We start from the raw sequence: 26,234 nt of genomic DNA, 5'->3' as shown, positions 1-26,234 counted from the left end.
GACACTGTTTCCCCCATATTAATTGACAAATGCAAGCACCAAGCCCAGTTCTCATATCCTTAATCTTTAAATAGTTCAGTTTATCCTCACACATATCTTTATTTTATTTTCTAAATTTCTATTTATGAACCTACTATGCATTGGGCATAGCATTAAGTGATTTTATAAAAGATAAGATACAGTTCCTTCCCTCAAGGAACACATTGTCCAATAAAAAGTTAGAGACATAGAGAAACAATTATAAAACAGTTTAGAAATAGAAAGATATAGATATGCCCAGGGCATATCCAATTATAGAGGAAAATATAGGAAGAATTCATGTGGGGAAAAGACAGGGCTTTCTAGAGGAGGTGCCGACAGAACTCATTCTTAAGGAATGCATAGGCGTTTCCAGGCATGGAAGATGGGGAAATGGCATTTCGGCAGAGGGAACACCATGAACAAGGGCATAAAACTAAAAAACAACAAATGCCATAGGAAAGGAACTATTCACAGTTCAAGGTTGCTACAGCATAAACCTCAAACTGGGAGCTATAAGACATGAAGGCCCATGCAAACCAAATTAAGAAGCTTGGAATTTATGCTACAGGTGATGGTGAGTCATTGAAAGGGATTTGCATTGGGAAGCAACGTGGTTAAATCTGAGTATGAGAAAAACCCTGGAGGCTGTGTTGAAGATGGACTGAATAGATATAAGACAGGAAGAAAGGAGACAGAAAAGCTAAGGGCCTGGATTAGGGCAGTAGCAAGGGAGGCAGGATGACCAGGGACCTGATATGAGAAATATTAATGAAGGGAAACTGGCAGAACTGAGTGGAAACGGGCTATGTGGAGAGGAGAGAGGAGAGTCAAGCCCAATTCCAGATCTAAAACATGAATATCTCTATAAACAGAGGTACCAACAAATATAAGAAAGAAAATTCAGGGCAACTGTAGTTCAGGGGGAAGATCAAGGACTCAGTTCTGGATATGTTGCATTTAAAGTGCCAGTGGAATATCTAAAATACAGTAGATAGATATATAATTCTGAATCTCTGAGATGTCCAGGCAGAGAAATGGATGTAGAATTTTAAAAATATAAGTAGTAACTAACACAATGAGAGAAAATGAAGTTATCCAAAGAGGTCGTTCTTTATACCATTAGCAGTGATAATGCTCCTTTTATAGGAGTACCAGTTTTGTTTACTGTTTTTGAAAAATGACTATTATTATTTTGTGTATATGTGAATAGCACATATGTTTTGAGATAGACAGGTGACAAATATCATTAACTTTTACTTTCAAATTTAAATATAAAAAGGTAAGGAAACAGGTACAACTCTTTTTCATGATTTTATGACTAAAAGCTTGAGAGGTAATTTTAAATATTTTTCTCAAAAATAAAACAATAACTTACTGTTTATAGATGGATTTCATGTCAATTTTTAGTGTCCCAGATAAAAACTCAAGAATACTCTTTTTTCTCAAAATCAGCCCCCCAGTTTATACTTCAAGATTTTTCATATAATCTTGCAAAGCATATCACGTCCAGACATACTTGGAAACAAAAGAAAACCATGTATTTTATTTATTTAATATATGTATTATAATAAAGAGTTTTCTTTTTCCTCTATTTAAAAAGAAACATTTTGCTCTTTTTGGACTTAAAACTATTGTATGCTCATTGTGGAAAACATGTAAACTATAAAAGCATATAAAGTATAAAAGAGAAAATCAAAATCTCTCCTAACTCAAATCCTGAAGTGTTATAAATGTTAAAATGTCATAAACAGAAAATTTTACAATTATTTTAAATGTTATAAATATAAACAGTATACAAAGATATATAACATATAAAATATATGTATGTATAACATACATAGACACACACATATATATTAGGAAGAGATAGAAGATTGGCTATTGGGCAAAATTCTGTTCAGTTCAGTGACTGTAGGTCAAATGTGTGCCATATAATCAGTTACATGCCTGCTACTTGCTAAACAAAGGCGAGAGCAGCAAAACATTTACATTTTTATTAAATAACCTATTCCAAAGGGGGAAACATCACTAGCTCAAGGAGGGTTTCCTTCCTGGTTGTTACGGGCTTTGCCTTCAAAGGATTGCTGCTAATACAAGTTTGCCCCTAGCCAATCAGGGAGGGGGTTACAGACATTCTCAGGCACACCTGTTTGTGGAGTTGGAATTGAATCTAACTGGGTCCCAAACTGTGTACCTCTCTCCACATCTACCACTCTCTTTTCCACTACAACCTTTCACTTTTGCCTTTCGTTGTAGTTTCTCAGGATATATACAAAACAGCATGTATAGTATATGTGTCGCTCTAAGGGCCAGTAAGCATTCAAGAACATATTTGCCCTTTTTTACTGTGATGTTACTATAAAGAGGGAAAAGTTCTATCAAAGGTGGCAGCAACTGTCAAGTAGTCAATCGTATGTGTACGTGTGTTCATGGATGTGTTTTTTTGCTGTCTTATTGTATATATGCAACTCTGAATCTTATATAGTAAGCACTTTATCTTCTCTCTGAAAATTCTTCATGGATATCAGGTACAACAGCTGCCAGTACCTCACTTTATGGTGCTGTCTTTAGTTAAGCAATTTTCAATTATTAAGCATTATTTCAAAATAATTTCAGTGCCCTCTAAGGCTCTTTGTCCTCCATTGGTTGAAGTCTCAGGACTCCTACAAAATATGGACCTTGTTTAGATTCTGACTTGAGCAAACTCTATGTAAAAAAGAAACTAATAAGACAATTGATGAAATTTGAATGGTAACTGGGTACTTGGTGGTATTGAATAATTATTGTCATATTAAGGTATGATAAAAACTGGTGGTTATATTTTTAAAAAGGGCTATCTTTTAGAGATTAAAGGAAAGCTGTTTCTCTACTTATAATACTTCTGACACCTGATATGGGGTGCGGGGTTTCCCCTCACGAATTTTCCAACTCTCAGGACACCAACCGGGTCTCCTCCAATTTAATGCAAGTCTGACACTAACTACCCAGAGTTAGAGTCAGACTACACAGGTTTAAGGTCTCAGTCCCACAAGACTGCCCTCATTTCAGATGCTAGTTGAAAGCAGTGGGTCCCCAAGTACCCACGGTTCTGTCCAAGATGACTGCAAAGTCAGGGGTTCCCACCACCCCCTTCCCCCACCTGGTTTGATAATTTGCTAGAACAGCTCATGAAAGTCAGGGAAATATTTACTTATGTTTACCAGTTTATCATAAATGATATTATAAAAGACCCAGACAAACAGCCAGAGAAGGAGGTTCATAGGGTGAGGTCTGGAAGGGTCCAAGAGTGCAGGAGTTTCTGTCCCGTAGAGTTTGGGGTGCACCATCTTCCTGGCACAGGGATGCGTTCCCCAACCCAAAAGCTCTCCAAAATCATTGGCCACTCGTGAATCTCTAGCTCCTCCAGCCAGTCCCTCTCCCCTTCCTAGAAGTTCAAGGGTGGGACTGAAAGTTCTAACCCTCTAATCACAAGGTCAATTCCTCTGGCAACAAACCCCCACCCTGAAGCTATCTAGGACCCCACCTAGAGTCTGCTCATTAGCATACACTCAGGGATGGTTGAAAAGGGCTTATTTTGAATAACAAAACATTCTCCTCTCACTCCTACTGCTCAAGAAATTACAAGGGTTTATGGGAAGAAGACCAAATATATATTTCCTATTATATCACAATATCACAGAAATCCATACTGAAGTTTTTTCAGATGAAATGATATAAAGTCCAGAACTTGCTAATTTGGTTGGTGGGAGTGAGTTTGTGGGAGGAGAGAGATGAAACTGAGGGACTCTTTGTGGATAATTATTGATGCTAGATAATGGGTACATGGGGATTTGTTACTCCAGTCTCTACTTTTAGGTGTGTTTGAAATGTTTCAAAAAACATTTTTTTAAAGGGGAAGAGGAGATGCCCTGAGTCTCTAAATAAATACTCTAGATAAACATTTTATAAAAATTAGCCAGTAAAGTGCCCTCCAATATTTTCTACTCCATTCTACACCATTCTGGATTTTCATTCTGACTGTGGCCCAGCAAATTGATTTTGCAATTCAAAAAAGACTCACAACAGCTGCGGTTTAAAAACCACTGTCTCTACATGTTCTACCTCCCAATCTGCCTTTTCCCACTACTAACTCCTCATCGCTACTACTAGTTGCAGACCCAGTTTAAGTAAGAATTTGGCCTCCTGACTGCCTAGAATAAGAGTTTGGACCACATAAGTTGATTTCAAACCATCATTTTTATAAATAATACTGTGAAGAGTCTTTATGTGCATACATCTTTGTCTATAGTACCTAGAAGTGGAATTGCTGGGTCAAGTGATATAAATACTTACAAGACTTATTATGCACATTGCCAAGTTTCTTTCCAAAAATGTAGTAACTTGCACTCTCACAAGCTATCAATGCATGGTCTCATGGCACCCTTGCTAGTAGGAAGTATTACACGCTTCTTAATTATTCCCCATTTTAAAAGTCAAAAACATTCTTTTTATTATTAGCAAAGTTTATGCTCATTTCAATTATTTCTTGGTTATTATTTTATTTTCGTGATCTATCTATCCTTGGTCTCTCCCAATGTTAAAAGTTAGGATCATTGAAATTTTAAAAATTATTCTATAAGAGAGTTTTATAATTTATACCACATATTTTCCTTATTTTTTGTTTGCCTTTATTTTTATTTATGACTTCTCATGACATAAAAATATTTTAAATTTTTATGAAGTTAAACTGATCTATCTTTTCCTTTAGGATTTCTTCCATTACTTTTAAGCTTGAGAAATCCCTTGATATGTGCCAATCAAATAAACAGTAACCTACATGTCTTCCCTTTCATTTCCTCTGGAGGCTTTTTAACATTCAATGTGTAGTCTCTTTTGGTCTTCTTACTCTATCTTTACTGAACAAAATATTGCTAATTTACCTTTTTACATTTTGTCATTATTATCAAGTTCAAATACTTGTCAACGGCATATCTTACCAGCTTTCTTAAGGGTGAAACAATGGATTTTTAAAGGCAGTGTGTTTTACCCAACTCTAGTGATCTGTGCCACTCAATTTCCAATGGGGTGCCTGATGCTGCGGTCATACTGACAAGAGAGTTATGCTTTGTATAAACAAAGGAGGTTGCTGAGCATGTGATGTGGTTGAAGGACAGTCAGGAAACTGCCTCACCTCCCACACAAAAATGTGTCCTCTTAAAAGTGACAGAGCATACAGCCCGACAATTAGAGATCCATGACATTGGCAAATGAAAGAAGTCACATATTTTGTGCTAATGTATTAGTAGTTCATAATGTCCTGAATCAAAGCTCTTAGCAGAGCAGTGAAGACAAAAGGACAAAGAAGGTGACAGTAGACCCAAGAGCAAAAGAGAAGCTGATGCTGAAGATGAAAGTCAAGTCATATCCCTCATGGCAGTCTCATGGTAGTGGAGGGAAAGGTTAAACATTTGTTGGAAATAACCAAGTGCCAGGTACCACAAGAAGCTCTAGGAGTAGTCAGATAAAGCTGGTTCCTACCCTAATGAGGCTCACAGGCTAATTGAGAAGACAGAATAGTAAATCAATTGTTACAGGACAGATCTTTTGTTTCTGTTAGTAGGTAACTATTCAGCCCAGAGACTGGAATATAAATTAGGCTAGGTGAGGGTTGGAGGTTCCCTTGGGAGGTATTGCATGATATTGGATTTGGAGAATGAGTAGTACTTAACTAGGTGAGAAAAAGAAATGTGGAGAGGACAGTCCAGGAAAAGAAAACAGCATGTCCAACGGTAGAGAGGCACTGGCAGGGCCTGGAATGACATGTTTAAAGAAATGCAGATAGTGGGAAAAGCTTAAGAGAAATCTGGGGTTGGGAGTGTGTGGAGCGGCCAGAGAGGCAGCTTCCAGGTTTTGGAGAGTTAGTGTGCTAAGCTACAGAGTGTGTTTAGAAAGCCATAGGTGTCAGGAAAATATTTTAAGCAGGGATGTAATAGCTGATGTGATATTTTTAAAGATATCTGTGATTGCAAGAATGATAGATGATAGAGGATGCAGACAAAAGGGGGAGGAGGACTGATTGTGAAGGTATTGTATTAATTCAGGTAAGAATTGGCGTAAGATGCAGCATTTGGAGAGGAGTATGTGGACATGAGAGGTTATGGAGATAGCATCTATGAGACTTGATGGGAGAGGGGATGCAGGGTGAGGAAGTGGGAAAAGCCTGAGGTGACCGACATTTCTAGATTAGGTGAGAGGGTGGATAGTGGTATCACTTACTGGTGACTCACATTCATCAGATCATGGCTCATAAACATGATAAAACATTGTTTCTTCTGTTTCACTGTTAAAAAATATCAAAGGAAGAAGGAAAATCATTTGCAGGAAAAAGACTGAGTAGCATTGTAGTGTAGTAGAAAGAGCTCTGGTATAAAAGAACAAGTATAAGGTAATGGTCTCACTTGTAAATATAAATCATTAAACACTTTATTATTTAAATAAAGAAGGCCTTCAAGGGAGATATGTAATGTTTTGCCCCCTCAATTCTTACTACCTTCACCACGATGGGCCCCAACGAATAGCTGCTCCCATTTTCATTCTGTCCCAGAAGAGCCAGCACATCTTTTCTCTCTTTTTTTTTTTTTTTGTCTCCTTTGGGTCTTCGTTCCTGCGTGTGGTCTCTCTCTAGTTGCGGCAAGCAGGGGCTACTCTTCGTTGTGGGGCACGGGCCTCTCATTGCGGTGGCTTCTCTTGTTGCAGAGCATGGGCTGTAGAGCGCAGGCTCAGTAGCTGTGGTGCATGGGCTTAGTTGCTCTGCAGCTGTGGGATCTTCCCAGACCAAGGATCAAACCCATGTCCCCTGTATTGACAGGCTGATTCTTAACCATTGCACCACCAGGGAAGCCCCAGACATAAACTTTTTGAAGATAGTTTTCCATAGCGTGTACAGAAATACAAAATTGTCCAATGAAAAGTCAAAGGCTATGAAGTGTTTGGCTTCTCTTTCTGCCTAAGGTTGTTTTTCTACTACATGGATTCTCATTGCTTTCATCTGTGTTGTTTCAGTGTTATTTTTGTTATTTCTCCCTGATCACATTCTATTTATAACTGATATTCTGCTTCACCAATCTCGAGTACAAAATGAGGTCACATTCCTTTTAATATTCAAAATAAATTTTGAGCCTCCGATCCATCCCAGCCTCCCAACTGTTATAAAATGTTTATTTCATCCTCAACAGACTCCCTTAAGCTAACTCCAAAGCACTTACAATGCCTACTATCTTAGCTTTCTAATGCTGAGTAACAAATTGCCACAAATTTAGCAGCTTAAAATAACACTCATGTCACTGTCCACAGGTCGGCACGGTGTGGCTGGATTCTCAGTTCAGGGTCTCACAAGACTGAGATTAAGGTGTCAGCAGAACTGCATTCCTTTCTGCTTGCTCTGGGGAAGAATACACTCCAAGCCCATTTAGACTGTTGGCAGAATTCAGTTCTATCTAGTTATAGAACTGAGGTCCCTGTGGTCCCTCCATCTTAAAGCCAGCAACAGTGCATCCAATCCTTCTCATGCTTTGAATTTCTCTGACTTCTGGCTTGCTTTTCTGTTTTGAAGGGCTCTTATGGTTACATTGTGCCTACCTGGATAATCTAGGATTTTCTCCCAGTTTTAAGGTCAAAACAATTAGTGAAGTCCTTTTTGCCAAGTGACATAACATATTGCGGATCCAACCCTAAAGAGCAGAGACCACAGAAGATATTTTGAATTCTGCCTACCAAGCCTACCTGTTCCAAAGTGAGTAAGTCTTGGTTACTATCCTTTGAAGGACACAAAGTCACAAAACCATCTTCAGTAGCCAAGGAGCCGCCTTTTAACACGTTGTCCCTGTTGAAACCCAGCCACCTAGAAGCTCAGATGCCTTTCCTTTCTAGAGAATTGTGATTTAAGCACAGAAACTCTAATGTTCTCAAAATCATCTTACTTGTGCTGCCAAATGATCCCATTTCCTAGACAAACATACCATACCAGGCAGATAATGCCTAGCAAAACTCCTATCCACTTAAGAAAAGTACTTTAATGACTTGGGGTTCTACTGCTAATCTGGGTGATGTCTCCAAGTATAGCAGGAGAGAAGGAAGTCTCTCTCCTCCAGCATTAAGTTCCTCCATCATAGCTTCACTCTAAACCTTGTTTCATTAAACTCACTTATAATATAGTTCTAAATTGCACATCTATTTTAGTTTACACAAATTCAAAGCCATTTTACCTGAAAGCGCAATTACAGTGCCTGAGCCTGGGGGAGTGGCCAGTCTCCCTCACAACATACGTACACTCTAGTTTTCCCTTCTGGTTTCTTTCCCTGGTCCCTAGGACCCAAAACCCACCATGATTTCCTCTCCTTAATATACTGACATTTCTTTAATGAAAAGCCTTGCCTTGTCACATAGTCATGACTAGAAAATTCTAATTCTAGAAATATATCCACAGATATGAAGGAAAACTATGGTGATTACAGGGCAGAATTGGCATACTACTCATAGAAACATCAGTAAACCTAAAGAACATCGCAATATTCATAATGTAAAAGGTTGCTGAGTGGAGCAATGGTTCAAAATATTTTCATATTCACAAAATTTGAGTTGTTGAGACCTTCCAGATAGAAAGAGTATGTTAAGTCAAAGAATGTTTGTTATTTTTAAGTAACAGAACTCTAATCTTGTAATTCCAGTAGAAGCAACAGAGATTACTTATCTATACAATCTCCTTAGCCTAAGATAAATGCTCGCTAACCCCAAAGAGAACAGTTACCAATGATAGCCATCACATTTTGGTTATTTTCTCATTCCTTCCTTGCATTTGACAAGGGGGATCTCCTCATTGATTTTTCATGCCTTCTATTCCTTTTGGTTCTCATGGCACTGTCTTACTCCTCGTACATTCGTATGCAATTCTCTGTCTCCTTCTCGGGCTCGTCTCTTATGTATGCTCAGTGTAAACTGTGACATCAAAAACATAAAATGTGCATACAAATAACAAACGTTGGTGAGAATGTGGAGAAAAGGGAACACTTGTACACTGTTGGTGGGAACATAAATCGATATAGCCACTGTGAAAAACAGTATGGAGGTTCCACAAAAAAATGCCGTAAGATCCAGCAATTCCACTCTTGTGTGTGTATATGGGAAAAAAAATGAAAACACTAATTCTAAAAGATACATACACCCCAGTGTTTATAACAGCACTATTTACAGGTGCCAAGGTTTGGAAACAACCCAAGTGTCCATCAACAGATGAATGGATAAAGAGGAGTTGGTGTATACACACACACACACACACACACACACACACACACACACACACACACACACAATGAAATATTACTCATACATAAAAAGGAATGAAATTATGCCATTTTCAACAATGTGGTTGGACCTAGAGTGTATTATGCTTACTGAAATAAGTTAGACCAAGAAAACCAAATACTCTATGTTATCACTTATGTGTGGAATCAAAAAAATAAAACAAACAAATGCATATAACAAAACAGAAACAGACTCACAGACATAGAAAACAAACTTATGGTTACCAAAGGGGAGAGGGAGGGGAGAAGGGACAAAATAGGAGTATGGGATTAACAGATACAAACTACTATACATAAAATAGATAAGCAACAAGTATTTACTGTATAGCACAGGAAATTATATTCAATATTTTGTAATAAGCTATAAATAAATACCCTACATAATACATCATTATTCTGGACATTAAACAAGAGTATAAACGTGAAAGCTCTTTTTAGATGACAAAGCACTACATCAATGTAAAATAACAAGTGTCAGTTGTTTCAATAATAATATCAGAAAGAGAATGAAATTAAGTAGGGCTCTCTGGGAGACCCACCCCAACCCTGTACCATTCCTTCAGGTTTCTGCCTTGGGAAAGTGCTTTCTTTGCAATCTCTTCACCGGGAATGGCCACTATAGGACTAGCTACTGGCATTCTTGCTTGACCTTGAGGTTCTCACTCTATGATTTGCAACTGAGAAGTTGCAAATACTTCTCAGGATGTTTCTAATACTTGCTCTGATTGCAAAATCAGAAAGAGCTTTGTGTAACTTATAAATCTATCTCCATAGCCTTACTATGGGAAGATATGGTTATAAGTACATCTGTGATTATCACCTGCTTCTTTCCCATTGCATGGAGCTAACAATGAAGCATTCCAGACATCCCACCAGAGGGCTAGGGTCTTCAGTGAGGAGGCCAGCATAGGAGTATAGAAGCAGTTATGGAATACTTCCTCAGAATCTTTCCCTGATAAGTCCCCGTTGGGGGCTTATCACAAATAGTCAAGCATCCCAGGTATTATATTACATTCACCTCTCCCTTAGCACCTTCCATAACCAGTCCATATACTTGACATTGCACTTTGGGTTCAGAGCATATAATATGATGAACATGATAGACAGGTGCCCATCTGTTTTCTGACTCAAATGAAAATTAAGAGCAATAGCCTACTGGCAATGAACACTCCCTTCTATCCACTGCCTTAAAGGGATAGGAAAGCCAAACTTACCAGCTCTCCTTGCTTCCTTTGCTCTGAGCCACTCTGTCCCCAAAGGGAATGCACACCCAAACTTTCTGCACTTTGGTAGAAGACAGTTAATAATCACATTTCACATTCAATTCTCAATTCACAGCAATTTGCTTTCTGCCTCATTAGCAATAAACTACTGAATATCTCTCATAAATGTTAACACTGATCATGAACATTTTTCAGTTCTTATCTAATCTAACTTTTACTATCCTTTCTACCTGGAATGCTTGGCCCTGCTTCTTTCCATCAGGAAAATCTCATTAGAAATATATTTCAGCAAGATATGTATTGTTTTTGACCTCTACAGTCCAAAAATACCTCACACAAATTTCTATTGTATCATTTTTCATGCTGTATTATAATCCTTTGTTTGCATTTTTGACATGTTGAATTGAATTGAATGACCCTTCTGACTACCTGTCACTAGGGCTTTTAATGTTCTCAATTATTTTAATAATTACAGTAGGTTGTTCAACAGTTATTTATATTTTCCCAACTGGCATATGCATTTATTAAATAGCTGATTGAAGTTAGAGATACATTATATAGTCATGAATAGGAGCCAAGTTAACTAACTTATGGAAACACTAAACTTTAGATTTCATATTCTTACCAACCAAAATAACTGATCAAACCTATATTTTTACATGGAATATGATATTTCAGGAAATTAGTTTGTTATAGAATGTTTTACTGCTTTGATATTATTTGAAAAATAGAAAAAGAACAGGAGTGTTTATTATTCTAGATTAAATTTCATGTCTCTATACCACAATTGCAATTTCATATAATATAATTTTTCCACAGCAATAAAATAAAATAAAAAGTATCAACCATAAGAAAACATGTTTTAGCATTTTTTAAACAACTTTATCGTATTTTTGGCAAATCCATGGCAAAACTTTGGAAACATTTTGTACAAACATTGGATAAATCAGCTCTAAAACAGCAGTGTTTAAATGGTTTGTAGGTGTAGAGACCACACATCTCAGTTTTCCTGGCATCATCTGGGCTTACTCTTATTGTGTTGGCACAATTAGTAGCAGCTTTCTTCTTTCACAGAAGGAGCCTAGTTTAGAAAGTAAAATTGGAAAGCCATCCTACTTACAGACTGTCTACACAGAGATTAAAAAGGAGACAATAATGTTTAATGCTTAAATGTCCCCATAACTCTCATAAAATCCCCTGAATTTTCATTTTTCAATAGAAATCTTCTTTTTTTTTAAAGAAGTGAACTATTGGTGTAAACCACTGTCAGTTGTTTTTTTGTTTTTTTGTGTTTCTTTTTATTTATTTATTTGGCTGCATCAGGTCTTAGTTGCAGCATGTGAGATCTTCGTTGTGGTATGTGGGATATTTCGCTGCTGTGAGCAGGCTCTTTGTTGCAGCATGGGGGCTCCGGAGTGTGTGAGCTCAGTAGTTGCAGCATGCAGGCTCTCTAGTTGTGGCGCATGGGCCTAGTTACCCTATGGCATATGGGATCTTATTTCCCCAACCAGGTGTCAAACACACGTCCCCTTCGATGGAAGGTGGATTCTTAACCACTGGACCACCAGGGAAGTCCCTCAATAAAAATCTTTTGATTTCACAAAAAACGTTTTTGTAGGTTTTTAATTTTATTTCTGTTTTTTACAAATTTCCTTTAAATATGAATATCTCTCTGTCTTAAAAATTATATCTTATAAATATTCTTTATTTTTCTCTCAAATGAAATGTTTTTTTAACTGTATAAGCATATTCAAGTATTAGGTACTGTAAATGCCTACTTGTCCAACAGTTTAAAACCCAAAAAGATTCCATAATTAATAGAGATTGAAACATCTCCCTCCTAATCATTATGAACTATTGGTTATATTCATGGGGAAAATCTCTTAGATGGTAATAGCTTCTATTTCAGTGATGTGTTCTCTGTGATTTCAAATTCCCTGTTCTTATGGTAGCAATCTTATTTTTTCCCTGTGCTTTATGTACTGGAGACTACAATTGTTATAGTCATTATTTTTGTTCTGTATTCACCCCTAAGGCCTTGGATTGCCTTTAAATGTATTTTTAAGTGCAAATTTTTCTAATCTTTGATAGCATTGTCCATTTTGTGCTTCCATGATTTCCCTAAATATGCCATTTCCACTCCATTTGAAGGAAGATATTGAGCAAAACTAGGGCAAACAAAGTATTCTGGAGACACGGCTTTGAAATTTACTCCCCCTGGTGGTCCAATGCTCTGTTGTCGTGTAATGTCATAAAAATATTTTCTCTGGTATCAGGAGTTATCATGTAAAATAGATGACAAACAGGTAATTGTTTCCAAAAACATACATGAGGACCCCCTTATCACTTAGTGAACAGATTTTACACATATTTATCTCAATTCATTATCCCAACTTATTTATATAAGTTGTGTATAAGTACACTCTCATACAACAAAATGCCCAAACCTTGGATGCTTTTCATGGGGAACAAATGGAAAATTGTTCTTTTATTCCTAAACCTTAAATAATTTCACGTAAGTTACCCCTTAAGTTCTTCTATCTATTTTAGATAGAGTATGTTTGAACTTTTCTACAAGTATTTTCTAGATGTGACCACTTAGACGTAAATTAAAATAACGTGTAAGAACTCATTGGATCAAAGGAGGCTTTCATAATAACAGTCTATTACCATTGTAAAGAGCCTTTGCAATATATAGTTCAACCTCTAAACTTTAGATAAGAGAAAATTGAAACCACTGCATGAGGGTTTAGATTTCCTAAGTCCCAGATCAATGTTCTAGATCAATTCTCTTAATTACATTTTAAAATAAATTTTCTTGCTACTTTTTTATTTTAATTCTGTAATAATTAAAAATACTGTAATCAGCTGTATCACAAATAATAATAAAGATGGACATATATCATTAATTTAGTCAATGAACATTTATTGAGTGCCACTTTTTTTTTTTTGCTTTTTTTTTTTTGCCTCTCACTGTTGTGGCCTCTCCCATTGTGGAGCACAGGCTCCGGACGTGCAGGCTCAGTGGCCATGGCTCACAGGCCTAGCTGCTCCGCGGCATGTGGGATCTTTCCAGACCGGGGCACGAACCGGTGTCCCCTGCATCGTCAGGTGGACTCTCAACCACTGTGCCACCAGGGAACCTCGAGTGCCACTTATTGATAGAGAGAGTACAGCAAGTTTAAACAGGTTTGGAAGGTGGGAAAAATTTATTTTCTAATATGTTGAGATTGAGGAGTCTATGATTTATCCCAGTAAGTATTTACAATTGAGCAAGTCATGTGAATAAGCAGCTCAGGTGAGAGAACTGAGATGGAACAGTGGTCGAGGTAAGTTGGCATAGAGAAGATAGATTTAATTATAATATATTAGGAGAAAAGTGTGATGACCTGGAGAGAATCTAAGTTTGGGGAAGTTTTTAAATCTCTTTTCTCTTCTTTCCTTTCCCCTTTTTATTCCTTTCTTTCCTTTTTTACTTCTTTCTCTCTCCCTCTCTTTCTTTCTTTCTGTCTTTTCCTTGCTTAGCTGAAATTCATATGTTTGTTAGTTCTAGGAAAAGTTTTATAGTGAACAAATGGATACCAAGGGGGATAGGTGGGGTGGGATGAATTGTGAGATTGGGATTGACATAAATACACTATTGATACTATGTATAAAATAGATAAATAGTGAGAACCTACTGTGTAGCTCAGGAAACTCTACTCAATGCTCTGTGGTGACCTAAATGGGAAGGAAATCCAAAAAGGAGACGATATATGTATATGTATAGCTGATTCACTTTGCTGTACAGTAGAAACTAACACAACATTGTAAAGCAACTGTATTCCAATAAAAATTAATTAAAAATAAAGAAATCAAGAAATAGCAGATTAAAAAGAGCATTTGGATTGGTGACATCAGCAAGATAGCAGAGTAGGAAGCCCTGGACTCTCCTCCCACAAATACACAGATTCAGCAAGAATTCCTAGACGAATTCCCTTTGTGATAAATCCAGAAACTAATTGAAAGGTCCCTGTATCCCCAGGCAAATGCAAAGCAAGCTTCACCAAAGCCAGTAGAGATGTTTGGGACACCCTCTTACTGGAATCCCTACTGCCAGCATAGCACCATACTATGAAAAAGAAACACCCTAACTCTCAGCTTCTCCCAAGCGAGGCAGGGGTTGGTCTGTGCACCCAGACTCCCAGCTCTTCTAAGGGGGGTGGTCCCCAGAGGACTAACTTCAATTTTGCCAGTCTTGGAGTTCTGGTGGGCCAGGTACATTCCATGCACCTGGAGGAAAATGGCGACAGCAGCTTGGGCTTGTAGACATCATACATAGATCTTACTCCCTGCTCATCACATAGCAAATGACAAAACCCACAGCTGCCTACTTCTCCCTGGGGAGGGAAGAAGTTAGAAGAGGCCAGTGAATCTCTGTCCAGTTTGCTTGGTGGAGGTCTTCTCCTGTATAAGGCCAGTCCATGAAGACTAGGAGAGATGCCTACTTTGTCTAATATGCAGGCAGCAACACAGAAAGTCAAGGAAAATCAAGAATCAGGCAAGAATGTTCTCCCCAAAAGGAATAAGATAAATCTCCAGATACTGACACTACAGAAAGGTACTGATAGTATACCTAAAAGAGAATTCAAAATAACTGTCATAAAGGTGCTCACTGAGGTCAAGAAAACAATTCATGAACAAAGGGAGAAATTCAACAAGGAAAAAATATTAAAAAGTACAAAACAGAAATCATAGAGCTAAAGACAATAATTAAACTTAAAAATAACCCACTAAAGTGTTTCAACATCAGACTAGATTAAGCAGAATAAAACATCGATGAACTCAAAGACCAGTCATTGGAAATAATTAAGTCAGAGAAGCAAAAAGAAAACAATGAAAAAGAGTGAAAAAAACCTTAAGAGAGTTATGGGACACCATCAAGGAACCAATACACATATTATGGGATTCCAAGAATGAGGAGAGATAAAGGATGAGAAAAATTATTCAAAGAAATAATGACTGAAAACTTCCAAAATCTGGGGAAGGAAATGGACATCCAAATCCAAAAAGCTTAAGGGACACCAATCAGATAAATCAAAGAAATCTACTTCAAGACACATATTATAATTAAATTGTCAAAAATCAAAGACAAAGAGAGAATTTTGAAAGAAGCAAGAGAAAAGCAACTTGTCACATCCAATGGACCCTCCTCGCCTTCTTATAAGACAATTAACAGATTTTCAATAGAAACCTTTCAGGCCAGAAGGGAGTGGGATGATAGACTCACACTGCTGACAGAAAAGAGCTACTACCAAAGAGTAATATGCCCAGAATAACTGTCCTTCAAAAATGAAGAAGAGATAAAAACTTTCCCACATAGAAAAAATGCTCAGAAAGTTCACCACCACTAGATTTGCCCTATAAAAAATGCTAAAGGGAGTTCTTCAAATTAAAATGAAAGGATGCTAAAAAGAAACATGATAGCATAAGAAAGTATGAGACTCATTGATAAAGGTAAATATATAAAAAAATTCAGAGTAGTGTATTACTGTAATGGCAGTGGGTAAATCTCTTTTAATTCTACTATAAAAATTATAAGACAAAAGTATTAAAAATAATTATAACAAAAAAGTTAAAGATACACAGTATGAATAGATATAAATTTTGACAATAGCATGAAGTACATGGATGGGAGAAGTTAAAATGTAAAGTTTGTGTATGTGATTAAACTTGTTATTATCATCTTAAAATTAACATTTACAACTATAAGATATTTTATGTTAACCTCAAGGTAACTACAAAAAAATACTTATAGAAGATACACAAAAGAAAAAGATCAAGTATTCAAAATATATCAATAAAAAATTAACAAAACAAAAAGGAAGACAGCAAGAGAGGAAAAAAAAAGACAAAAGAACTCCAAGACTAACAGACAACAATTAATAAAATGGCAAGAGTAAATCCTTCCCTATTAATAACTGCTTTAAGTATAAATGGATTAAACTCCCCAATCAAAAAACAGAGTGGCTAAATGGATTTTAAAAAACAACACTCAACTATATGTGGTCTAAAAGAAACTATTCACAACAGTCAAGATGTGGAAACTACCTAAATGTCCATTGACAAATGAATGGAAAAAGAAAATGTGGTATATACATACAATGGAATATTATTTAACCTTAAAAAAGAAGGAAATTCTGCAATATGTGACAACACAAATGAAACTTGAGGGCATTATGAAAAGTGAAATAAGCCAGTCACAGGAAGACAAATACTGTATGATTTCACTTATATGAGGTACCTAAAATAGTCAAATTCGTAGACTCAAAGAATGGAATGGTGGTTACCTGGGGCTGGGGAGGAGGGGGAATTGAGGAGTTATTAATCAACAGGCATAAAGTTTCACTTAAAGAAGATGAATAAGCTATAAAGCTCTGCGGTACAGCATCGTACTTACGGTCAACATAATGTATTGTACACTTAAAAATTTGTTAAGAGGGCAAGTCTCCTGTTAAGTGTTCTTACCACAATAAAATAAAAATTTTTAGAAAAAGTACTTGTTTTAGATTCTATAGGCTAGGTCTGAGACTGTATTCTAGTACTTACTAGTAATGTAAACTTCAAATTTTTTATTATCTTCTCTTAGCTCCAGTTCACTCATCCATATAATAGGAATAGTAATAAATAATATGCAGGGTTCTTACTAAAATCAAATTAACCTACATATATATAGGAATATCATAGTTCTATTGTATATTAGATACATCTTCTCATATAGAATTTTTTATGGCAAAGCCTTTTTATAGCTCCTGCCTCTTTAGGATCCTGCTTTCTCTACTTTTCCCTCTTCACACCATGGAAACATGTTCAAGAATATTTCATCTTTTTTAAAAAAAAAAGCTGAACTTTAATTTTTTATATCCCCAGTGCTGCCCTAGTTTTGTTGTTTACTTTATAACTAAATTAATAAAGGAATTTTTTATTCAGTAATCTGTTCCCATCTTGCCCTTAAATTCACTATAACTGAATTTTGCCCCCACCATTTTACTGCAACTGCTTTTCCTGTAATATCCTTCCAAGTGCAAATTTTGATAAACTCTCTTCATGCCTTATCTAATATATGAGGCATTTGACACTATTGTCTTTCTTAAAGTACTATTTCTTGATATATTCTCCTCTCTTCAGTTTTTGCAAAAAAGTAACTCTTTCCTGGTTCTTTCTGATGCTTCAGATCACTGTTTTTTACTCTCCTTTGCTGATTCCTCTTCCTACTCGATAAAATTGATGTTCCAGATTTCATTCTTTTCTCCATCTTCTCCTTTGTCCATCTCAGTCACCTCTTTGAATTTAAACACTGCTGATACTTCTAGATACATTACTCCATCTAAGAAAAGTCTCTAACTTCAGAAATTCATCCATTATCTATTTCTTCCATTAATATGCATTTAGCATCTACCATTGTGAGGCATGGTCTGAAAAAAGGAATTAGAAATAGGGCAGTAAACAATACAAACCAAGATCCTTGCTTTCATTTTCTTAGATATTTCATAAGGATTTCAAGTTCAAGACGTCTAAAACTGAACTACACGCCCCCCCACCTCACCTCCTACAATCTGTTCCTTACCTTGTATTTTAGTTCCTAGTAAATAATTCCATCCACTTAAGTATTCAAACCAGAAATCTGAGAGTAATCCTAGACTCTTATCTCATTGATGTCTTTCTCATAACCATTAAATCCACTTTTCAATGTCTTCTCAAATCCAGTCCCTCATCTTCCACAAGTACACTTCAAGATCACCTGGGCTCTGCATGTATAAAAGGGGATAGTTTTATGCCTACTTCATGGTGTTGACAATAAGGTTGATGAGATAATAGATTCATTAGTCTCAGAACAGTACCCAACACATGGTGTGGTGCTTATTAAATAAGTATTAGTTATCTTTATTAAATACTAATAATCATTAGCTATTAGAATTGGCATGTGAGATGAAACCTGTTTCCCTTCCCTGCCTAGTAAAACAAAAGTATTGATTAACAATCCAAATCACTTCATCAAAAGTACCACGTGCTACACAAATTAACTTTTTTTGATAAAGTGTATATATATAAAATCTGCCTGTATGACTCAAGCATTTTATTGGGATTATGTATATCCATATATCTCAGAAATATATGTATGTGTATATATATATATAGTTGAGGATCATACCCATGTCCCCTATTCCAATTTGTGAATCTCCTAACTGAACAGCCAGGAGAATAGAGGTCAATTTATCTTCTTTATTATGAATTAAACTGAATTGGGGGACCCAGCTTGGGTGCATAGTCAAATTGGCTTGTAATACTTTTACTACTGGATTGAATTTATCACCAGTACTATAGGCTGCTCTCCTATTATCACCCTATTGGGCATTGAGCCTGCCATGATAAACTTCACTCATGAAAGCTGGCTAAAGTGAGGACCTAGAAAGCCATGAATGTTTAGCTCCTTTTCTCAGTTCACTAATCAGATAGTCATTCCTGCTCTCTTGCAGAGGCTTGATTAAACAGACAGAGATGGTTGGAAAACCACTTTTCCTGACTCTGTGCCTCAGAAAAGGCAGACACTCCAATGTCTTGGCCATAGAAGGAGTAAGAGGGGAAGAGAGAGAATAGTTCTCACTAATATGCACCTCCAAAGATATAAATATATGATCTATATAATCAGTTTTTTCTGAGTATTAAAAAATTTGAGGGTAAACATATTACATTTTCAGGTAGTAGCAAAAAGGTGATGCCTCACAAAACAATGTAATTCAGAGTGAGTTTAATCAATGAACTCTACTCTTTCAAAATGAAGAAGAGGAGTAATAGAGGGAAAAACAACCCAGAAATAGGATAAGGGGAAAATGATTAAAAATAAATATTACAAATATTTGAGAGGCATACTGGGCTGGGAGCTCTACATGACTTATCTCTGTGGCTGTCATTTTAAAAGCAAACATAATATTAGAAATGTGTTAATGGGAATAAGATATGTAAAAATAAGTGTATTGAGGATACTTCCAATGAACATAACAGCATTATATTTGTTTTTGACAAGTAAGTATAAAATGAGAGATGGAAAAAAATAGAAAGTTTCCATAGACGAACCTCCAAAGAAGGGATTGAACAGGCAATGTTGAACAGTAGAAAGAACATGCATATGCTTTGAAACACACAGATCTGGGTTGAAATATTAACCCTATGATGTATTAGTTGCAGGGTGTTAACTATGCTAGTTGAACTCCCATAGTATCCTTGCCTTGTCTGTGAAATAAGAGCAAATTCATATGGGTGTTGTTTTAGAATACATCACATCATACAAGTAGTATGGTAACCTCTCAAACACAAGTAGTAGGTTACTCTGGTAACCTCTCAAACACAAGTAGTTTTCTTACTGCCTGGGAAACATATTATTGAAAAATAGAACCTTAAAGAAATGAATTAATTTGTTTTGAATGAAAAGAGGTGACTTAGCCTGTCTTTCCTTCCAATAAACAGTCTCTTAATACCCTGAATACTCAATATCCTGAAGAGTCTGAACTAGAAGAAATAGCCTTAAATTGCATCAATTTTCTTCTTGACTTCCTGGGAATATGATACTGGAATAGGTCCTAGGTCCTAGAGTGTCCAAACCAGGAAATCATGCAAAAATTCATAAATATGTATCTAAATGATTTGAAAATAACCCAGTCTAATCTTTTCTGCAAGAATTTTAATCACACATGTGGTCTACATGGTTGTATAGACTGTGATCCTATCCATTTATTTTGAAGCTGAACTGCCCCAAATATTTTCTGAAATATATTTGTCAATTTAATTCATTATGCATATTAATTCCTAATAAATATTTATTTCTATAGTTTTTACAACTGGGACAGTCATGTTGCTGTTTGGAATTCAACTCCCAACTACCAAGTGATTGCTGATAATCCAGAAGGCTTACTTTTCAAATACAAAAGAGACAGAAAAATTCTCAACGTGGACCCTAAGGTAAGTCTGCTTTTACACTTAGGTATCTCCTCAAATTTTATTGTATCTCTACCATCATTCAAAAATTATTAAATATTTGACCTTAAGCTTTTAAATTTAGAAGTGAAAAGATATGTGGAAACTTAGAGCATCTACTCTCCTTAAAGAAAAAAACTTCAAAACAATAAATTATCAGAAATCAACAAAGAAGAATTTGGGAGGAATTTAAATGGAACTCACATGTGGGAACACTTCTCCATGCCTGACAGCAGAATTAGGTAAGGGAGCCAGTGACAGCAAATCTGTTTGCTCTGATTCTGGGGAGTCCAGTAACTTTCTGCTCTGAAAGGGGAGATGAGTCATTTAGGGAAGAGAGACTCTCACCTCACATACGTACCTTTTTTTATGTGACTAACACTGAAAACAGTGTTGTGTTTAGTGCATTTCCGAGCATTAACTTAGAAAATACATTTGATTTAAATATTTTAAAAACATGTGCCATGATATTTTGAATTTGTTCAAAGACAAATGTTTACATCTTACATATTTTCAAAGACTACATTTACATCATGACTTTTAATCATGATTTGTCATATAGCTGGGGGCGAAGGTTGAAACGTAAAAGTCGTATGTGCTTGGGTTGCTTTGGTGGGTTTTTTTTCTAACTTTTAGAAAACATGTTACTCACATGACAGTATCAGTCTAAAATCCAAAGTCAAGAGAAATAGTTCTTCATAGTGAAGGAATAAAATTGTGTGATATGCCTGGGGTAGGTAAAGGATGGACTGAAGGTAAAGGGGAGTCTTAATCTAAAACCTTTTCAAAAAGTTTTTCAAAATAAAAAATATTTAGTTTTATATCCACTTAATGTAGTTCTTTGCTCATAAAAAGTACTTAGTAACTATGTGCTCAAAAAATGAATAAAGGAAATTTTGTAGCATGATATAGATTCTTGTCTGAATCAGATACAGCTTCAAACACAAGAAACCCCAAGCTGGTGACTTAAAGAGAAAAAAGACTTCTTTCTCTCCCACTTGTAAGTCTATATAGTGGCTGTCCAAAGTTGGAGTGGCAGCTACACTGTCATCTGGGCCAAGGTGGCCCTCATCCTCTTAGGCCAACATAGATCTCCAGCCAAAACAACCACCTTTTAAACAGAATGTATGGAAGAAGGTGAGTAGGTACAAAGAACATGCCCCCACTGCCTTGTAAGGAAGTTTCCCCAAAGCTACCACACTCATGGTCACGTATGTTCCATGGCAAGAGCTTAGTCACATGGCCATATCTTGCTACATGGAAGGCTGGGAAATGTAATCTTTATTTAGGTAGCCATATGTCCAGCTAGAAACAAGAGTTCTACAAAAGGGAGAAGAGAGGTTTGGGTAGACAACTAGCAGTTCTGTTACTAGATTGGCCTATGGAGCACCCCCACCACCACCCTTGTGCCCTAGCCTGGCTGAAGACCCCTGCCTTGGCAGGGGAGCTTCTTTTCCTGTTCAGATTTGCACAGGCAATAACAAAACTGATGCTGAGATTGAAATAACACAAGCTTTATTCAATGGCCAGAGAATGGAGAAGCCGGAACTTAGTTCACAAATCAACTTCTAGTCAGGGGGTGATCAAGGCAAGATTTTTAAAGGTAGGGTTAATGACAGGGAGGCATATGCATTGGCTTTCTGGGAATAGGCGGGGTTCTTCCTGGAACTGGTTGCCACCTCCTTTTTTTCCTTCTATGGTGCGGTACTTCCTGTTATGGCCACTGGCAAGCGTGTCACTTAGCATGCTCGTGTATTACAGTGAGTGTATGATGGGGCTCAAGGTCTACTGAAGACCAGGTCATCAGCCATTTTAGACTTGGCCGGTTCTAACCAGTTCTGGTGGCCTCCTGTTTTTCTCTTCTGGTGGTTTCCTGTGAGACAAAGATAACACTTCCCCACAGCTTACATTCCCTTGGGGGAGGGGGAGAGTTAGAGTTAACAACCATGGTGACAGGTTCTGACACAACACTATCTCCTTCAAAAGAACATTACTCTTTTTTTTTTTGTTCTCAGGTTTCTCATTAGTTAGATGAGGGACTGGACCTGAACATCAGTAGGGCCATATTTATTATGAATCTATGAATAGCGGAGAAGTTTATGAGTGCATCTTCTCTCTGGTGGTGCCTCTATACTCATCATAGATGGGTGTCAACATGTTATCATTTGAGGCAAATTACAGAAAACTTAATAAATAGCATTCACAGAGTCTTTTCCTTTTTGAAGGCTAAACTATGTACATAAGAAAAGATATAAATTGATTTATATCATCATTAAGATGTATGAAACAAATTTTTGAATCAGTTTTGAATATCACACAGACACTTTTAGGGCTCTATTTTAACTGATGCCATATACATATATCAAGAATGTATGTCATGAATTAGAGTTTTTGTCTATGTCTTTGAAGAATCATTATTGAATCCAAACTGCTGCTTGACTGGTTCAAATAACTTTAACTAAAACACACATTTACAAAGTAATCAATCATGATCTTTCAAAGACTTAGTCAACAATCCATGAAATATAATGTCTTCCTCTTTTTTCCTGGAAGATTTTACTTATAACTCAAAAGATTCATGATGAGTCTGAAGGAAAGTTACTTCCAAAATCTTGGAGAATGAACAAGGATTTGGTTAATTAATGATAAAAGTAAAGAATTATTGGGTGAGACATCCAATGATATTTGGGTACTTCTATTTCTTTAAATTTTATTTTAAGCTTATCTTTTTAAAGATAAAAACTTACTGGAAAAGAATGTCGGTCTCAGAATTAATAAACAAAATTCTAGGCCTTACTTTACTATTAACTGGCTGCATGGCCTTGAGAAATTCACTTTACCTCCCTAGGCTTTACTGTTCACAACTGGAAGATGAGAGTTTATTGTTGTTGTTGTTATCATTGTTTTCTGATCTCTGGAGTCCTTCTACAGGCTCAGACCTGATTCACAGAGATTCTGACTCAACTGGGCCCAGAAGTACATATTTTCATAAGTGGCCAGTGTGATTCGGCTGTAGATTGCCATGAACCACAATTTGAAAAAGTCTTATCTATAAAAACACAATAATCTCAAGAGATCTGGTACTCTGTTCCCAAACACAAGTGTTCTCAAACAAAATATAACACATATATTTTCATTTTTATGGACTAGATATAAAAGTAGCATGTACATCACCTACCTGATTTCTTAGCTTTTTCACCCTCGTCAAAGACCCATGATCCTTTTATATTTCATGCATCCACATAGCAGCTCTTACAGGCCTGCAGGAGAGTGAAGAAATAAGCTAATATGTCAAGTTTTTTGAACTACAAACAACGATACGAGTTACGTTTTTATAGTCAGTATTCTTCTTAATAACTTTGCTGACAATTCTTCCTAAGATGAACACCTTCTAATAACTCCATAAAGTGCTATAAAATGTTGTAAGAACAACACAACTCAACTCTCCTTCAAGTACTCTCTTTGAAATATTTTATGCTTAAAACTAAAGGGGTCAAGATAAATGAAAAGTGGAAACACTGGTAAACAAGATGTGTTTACTTTGTACAACACAGATGTAGACTCATTAATTCTGAAGCATGTTTCCTATGAAACATAGTTGTTTGTGAATGGTAAGAGTGGAAAAAAGAAAATTGTGCAGGTCTTAGAACAAGTAATATGAGTTCATTGGTTAATAAATTCCCAATGCAATAAGAGTTTGGTTGCACTGAAAACAGGACCACTGACTTTAACTTCCCTGCAGCTGTATAACATCTGGAAAAAATAAGGTCAGTTTCTACTTTTGAGTGAAGAATTCTTGTCTAAGTGATTCACACCCACCAAAATGTTTCCATTGTATTACCTTCAGAAGGACTGAGGGGACGCAGTTTGCACTCACTCCTCTGCACTATCTGGACAAATGAGAAAAACTAGGCATTTTTCTTTTGCTTTTAGGAAACATTAACCTGAAAGAGTTTGCTTTGAGTCTTAGCCTCACATAGTTGGTCTAAAACCTTCATGATCTACTAATAAGATGAGAGATTGTATAAAATGATTAAAATAGGAAACATCTTCCACAGTTACACCAGCTTTTTTCCTTTCCCCTCCCCTCTTCTATTAACTAATGTGAGAACATATCACCTGGAAAAATGTCTGGTTAATAGGTACTTAATAAATATTCATGGAACAAATGATTAAATGAATGATTCCCTCCAAACACACAAATATAATGCTATAATAATTCAAAGTTGAGGAGTGGATTATGTCACTGATGCTTGAGGTAACAGTGATAGCTAGAAAGGGTACAGTCACACCACTCTGTATTGATCCAAGTAAGTCAGAAAATAAATTACAGGAACTTATCAGTGGAAACAGCTAGTGTTGCCATAATTGTAGGCTTTGTTGAGGTTATGCAGAAACCTTTATTTGGTATGTGCTTTCAAGTGTTCTTGTGCAGTCCCAGGAATATGTAATTTAAGCTGTCTCAAATTAAGACTGTTAAATTAGAATATGTTTTTGATTTATGAACAAATTGACACAAACAGGTTAAATGACTTGTTCAAGGTCACAGAGTTCATCATTAGTAGACTCTAGTGATGGAGGTTAAACATAAATTTGAGACACCATAGGGAATGTAAAGATGAGCAAGAGTTCAACCCTTGCCCTTTAAGTGCTTGAAAGATTTTTAAGGAAACAGGCATGTAAAAAATATAACTGCAACATAAGGAAGAAAGTGATATGTTGCAAAAAAGAGAAATGCTTTGGGGATTCAGTGGAAGAGATGACTTTTGATCTGAGGCAGGAGCCAGTGGAAAGGAGATGGTGAGGGGACAGCATTGGGGATTATTAGGTGATTATTAATAGAGGAGGTAATCTTTTAACTGAAATTGAAGAATGATTAAGAATTGAACTCATAGAGATGGAGAAGAAGATAATGCCAGGAATGAAACCTATTAGCAAAGATAAGGTTGATGAGTGTAAAACAAAGGCAAAGAAAACCTAAATAGTTCAATTTGGCTGCTGAATTAGTTTGGAGAAGGAGCAGAATGGGAATTGAGCATGGAAAGGTCATGAAAAGCCTTGAATGCAAGACTGATGAAGACCTTGGAGTAGACCTGACAGGAAATAGGGAAATATGCCCAGGCTCTTGTGCAGGGAAATAACAGGAAGAAAGTTGTGTTTTAAGGAGATTAGAGGGTGTTGATTATGACAGACTAGGGAGAAAGACTGGAGAAAATGAGAGCGTAACAGTAATCCAGGTGAAGAGCAAAGAGAACCAGAATTAGGGGCCCTACCCCAGTTAGGATGTTTCTGAGCTACGTTTTTAGTATCACAACTACCCGGCCACCCAGGTAAAGACAAAACTTAGAGAATATATCAATGAAGAAAAAGTGGTTGAGAGATCTCACTTTACTCCAACACTTAGGAAAGAGAAAGAGAGTTAGTTCTAGTGCTGGATGACTATAGAGAAAAAGTTGGATGGATGTTAGTCAGTCTGTCGCCTCTTCATTCTTCCTTCCATCCTCCTGTTCCTCGTCTGATGTTTACTGAGTAACTACTGGGCACTGTGAGGTATAAAAAGTGGACCCGAAAGGTGGGTTTCTTGCCCTAAAAAGCTTATAGGTTAATTGGTGGGCGGGTGAGACCATAAAATATGCAGAGA

General features: G+C 36.5%; 1 protein-coding gene across 3 annotated transcripts in view; it reads left to right on the top strand.

Annotated features, from left to right (window-relative positions):
* CFAP299 (cilia and flagella associated protein 299) overlaps window positions 1-26,234 on the top strand; it is a 615,047-nt gene that overhangs the window by 573,816 nt on the left and 14,997 nt on the right. For 2 of the 3 annotated variants that reach the window (XM_060147200.1, XM_060147199.1), the window contains one exon: window positions 20,449-20,578. In XM_060147200.1, coding sequence (XP_060003183.1) covers window positions 20,449-20,578 — 130 coding nt within the window. Of the gene's footprint in view, window positions 1-20,448; window positions 20,579-20,678; window positions 20,836-26,234 lie in introns of all 3 variants that reach the window. The other variant, XR_009540132.1, reaches the window with a different exon arrangement.

Source organism: Lagenorhynchus albirostris, chromosome 4 (assembly GCF_949774975.1).
Source record: "Lagenorhynchus albirostris chromosome 4, mLagAlb1.1, whole genome shotgun sequence".
NCBI lineage: Eukaryota > Metazoa > Chordata > Mammalia > Artiodactyla > Delphinidae > Lagenorhynchus > Lagenorhynchus albirostris.
The sequence above is the reverse complement of the archived record's forward strand: the minus strand, read 5'-3'. Positions and strand labels throughout refer to the sequence as shown.